Consider the following 1,198-nt stretch of genomic DNA (forward strand, 5'->3'; position numbering starts at 1 on the left):
GGGAGGGGGAGAGGGACAGCAGGACCCCCAGTGACGAGACGTGCCTTTGATACCACCGCCAGCCTCGTCGCGGGGAAGACTCACGTGCAGGACCGGCGAGGCCCGGGCCGCGAGAAGCTCCGACAGCCCGACACTCGGCGGCGACCCGGGCGCCAGGCCCAGTCCCCGGGCCCAGGTGTCCAGCAGGGCCGGCGTGCCGCCGGCGCGAAACCCGGCCACCGATACTGCCCCCAGGTCGGCGACGGCAGCCGGCTGCCCGGCACCACCCGGGGAGCACCGGCACCCGGGACCGTCGAGCACAGCCAGTGACATGCCCAGCAGCGTCCGGCCCAGGAGCTGGGCCAGGGCGCGCTCGGTGGTCGGGCCCTGGACATTCTCCTGGGCAACACGCCCCGGCACACAGGCCGCATGGATGGCACACATGGTGGCCGCAAACGCCGGGCAGGGTGAGTGTGCGGAAGGCAAGGAGCAAGGGAAAAGGGAATGCCAGGGGCACCGGTGCCTCGATGGCACGGCCCCCCGCGCCCGTGTCCACCGCACGCACAATGTAGATGGTCGATGCGTCGGCTTCAGCCTGCAAGCCCGGCGCCAGGCTCGGCAGGCCCGGCCCGGCCGTGTAGGTGAGCCTCCCGCCGGTCGGGGCGGCACTGTCCCATGCCCAGGGCCCGGTCAGGGCCAGCAGATCCAGAGTCCCGGCGGGCGGGGCATCCGAAGGCCCGGCTCCCAGCAGGGCCAGCACCTCCCGGAGCGGGGCCTCTGCCGATGCGCACGCGCGCGCGCGCGCGCGGGCGCGCGGGCCAGCGTGCGAGTGCGACATCCCGCCACAAGCCAAGCAGACCACCATGTTAGTGTCCAACAGCCGCCGTGGGGCGACACCGCAAGAGCAGCACGCACCAGCTTGGCCGGAGGCGGTGTCAAAGAGCCCGCGCAGTCGACGGTCACTGGCCAGGTTCTCCGGGGTCAAAAGCTGCAGCAGGGCAGCGCCCAGGCCGCCGGCGTCCGGCTGCGGCGCGTCGGCATTCATCTTGCGCATGTGGAGGTGCGCGCGTTGCACTTTCCCTTTCGGCGAGGAGGAAGCAAGGGGGCAGGGGGGAGGGGAGCGAGAGGAGGAGAAAGAGGGTGTGCGCCGTGACACGGCCGGCAGCTGGCCGGAACTACGCCTCGGCGCCCGATGTGCAGGCTGAGCGGTCCCCCCCCC

The 1,198-nt window shown here is 72.7% G+C and overlaps 1 protein-coding gene across 2 annotated transcripts in view; it reads right to left on the minus strand.

The window, feature by feature from the left end:
* H696_01888 overlaps nucleotides 1–1,196 on the minus strand; it is a 3,294-nt gene extending 2,098 nt beyond the window's left edge. For both annotated transcript variants that reach the window (XM_009495789.1, XM_009495790.1), the window contains exons 1-3: nucleotides 895–1,196; nucleotides 545–756; nucleotides 45–378 (exon numbers count right to left, since the gene is read on the minus strand). In XM_009495789.1, the coding sequence (XP_009494064.1) occupies nucleotides 45–378; nucleotides 545–756; nucleotides 895–1,033 (685 nt within the window). In that variant the 5' untranslated portion in view covers nucleotides 1,034–1,196. The remainder of the gene's footprint in view (nucleotides 1–44; nucleotides 379–544; nucleotides 757–894) is intronic.
* Nucleotides 1,197–1,198: the final 2 nt, after the last annotated feature.

Source organism: Fonticula alba (assembly GCF_000388065.1).
Source record: "Fonticula alba strain ATCC 38817 unplaced genomic scaffold supercont2.3, whole genome shotgun sequence".
Lineage (NCBI taxonomy): Eukaryota > Rotosphaerida > Fonticulaceae > Fonticula > Fonticula alba.